The sequence below is a fragment of the Elephantulus edwardii genome, unplaced genomic scaffold (assembly GCF_000299155.1).
Source record: "Elephantulus edwardii isolate Elephantulus edwardi_28Jun2011 unplaced genomic scaffold, EleEdw1.0 scaffold00733, whole genome shotgun sequence".
NCBI classification, from domain to species: Eukaryota; Metazoa; Chordata; class Mammalia; order Macroscelidea; family Macroscelididae; genus Elephantulus; species Elephantulus edwardii.
In genome coordinates this window covers 42,708-43,721 of record NW_006400483.1, presented here as the reverse complement: position 1 = coordinate 43,721, position 1,014 = coordinate 42,708, and the positions used below count along the sequence as shown (strand labels likewise).

Sequence of the window (1,014 nt, the reverse complement as noted above, 5' to 3'; positions counted from 1 at the left end):
CATTTCCCCTCGGAGCAGGAGAGCGGCATGGACAGACAGAACCCGCCCAGACTCGTGGACCTGGCCAGCCAGAGCCTTTTAGAGGATGAAGCCGCTGCCATGGCCGCTCTGCAGTCACTTCCCAGGGAATGCTTTCCGCCCCTGTTCGTGTTGGCTGTTGCGAGGAGACGCTGCAGGATGGTCCAGGCGATGGTGGAGGCCTGGCCGTTCCCCTACCTCCCCCTGGGGGCTCTGCTGGAAGCTCCCCAGTGTGATCAGGAGATCTTGAAGGCAGCCCTCAGTGGCATCGATGCGCTGCTTGCCCGTGACTTTCGACCTACACGTTGGAAACTCCAAGTGCTGGACCTCAGAAGCGACGCTGAGACCAACTTCTGGCACAAGTGGGCTGGGCTGGGGGATGGGATCTCAGCGAGCCCCTTACGGGAGAGTGGGGCTTCGCAGCCCAACCCAGAGAGGCACAGAGTGGGCCCCTCCAGCACATGGGAGAAGCAGAAGTTCGCCTCCACGGAGGTGCTGGTCCTTTTCTCGGACCTGTGCTTCATGGAGCCCTCTCCAGATGAACTGCTCACTTTCCTTGTGAAGAGGGTCATGCAGAACAAACTTATCCCCCGACTGTGCTGTAGGAAACTGGAAATTCTTCATAAGCCTCTGGAAAACGCTATTATGCATAGGATCTTGGAAAAGGTCGAGCTGGCTCGTGTGGAGCAGTTAGAAGTGAACTGTGAGTGGAATTTGGTTGACCTGGCCTGGTTTGTTCCTTTTCTGGGTCAGATGATTCATCTGAATAGACTGTTACTCAGTGATGTCCAGGTTCACGCCTGCTCGATATCCTCAGGAACGGTAAACAGGCTTTGGGACAAATTCACCACCCAGTTGTCTAAACTGCAACAACTTCAGCATCTCCACCTCGACTCCGTGCACTTTCTGGCAGGTCGCCTACCCCAGATGTTCAAGTACCTACAAGCTCCCTTGGAGACCCTCTCTATAACTAATGGTGGCCTGATGGAGTGTGAC

At 55.7% G+C, this 1,014-nt stretch overlaps 1 protein-coding gene across 1 annotated transcript in view; it reads left to right on the top strand.

Moving 5' to 3' along the window:
- The first annotated feature begins 27 nt into the window (after positions 1-27).
- Positions 28-1,014, top strand: part of LOC102859429 (melanoma antigen preferentially expressed in tumors-like) — a 5,716-nt gene continuing 4,729 nt past the window's right edge. Inside the window, exon 1 of the mRNA XM_006903418.1 lies at positions 28-953. Coding sequence (XP_006903480.1) covers positions 28-953 — 926 coding nt within the window. The remainder of the gene's footprint in view (positions 954-1,014) is intronic.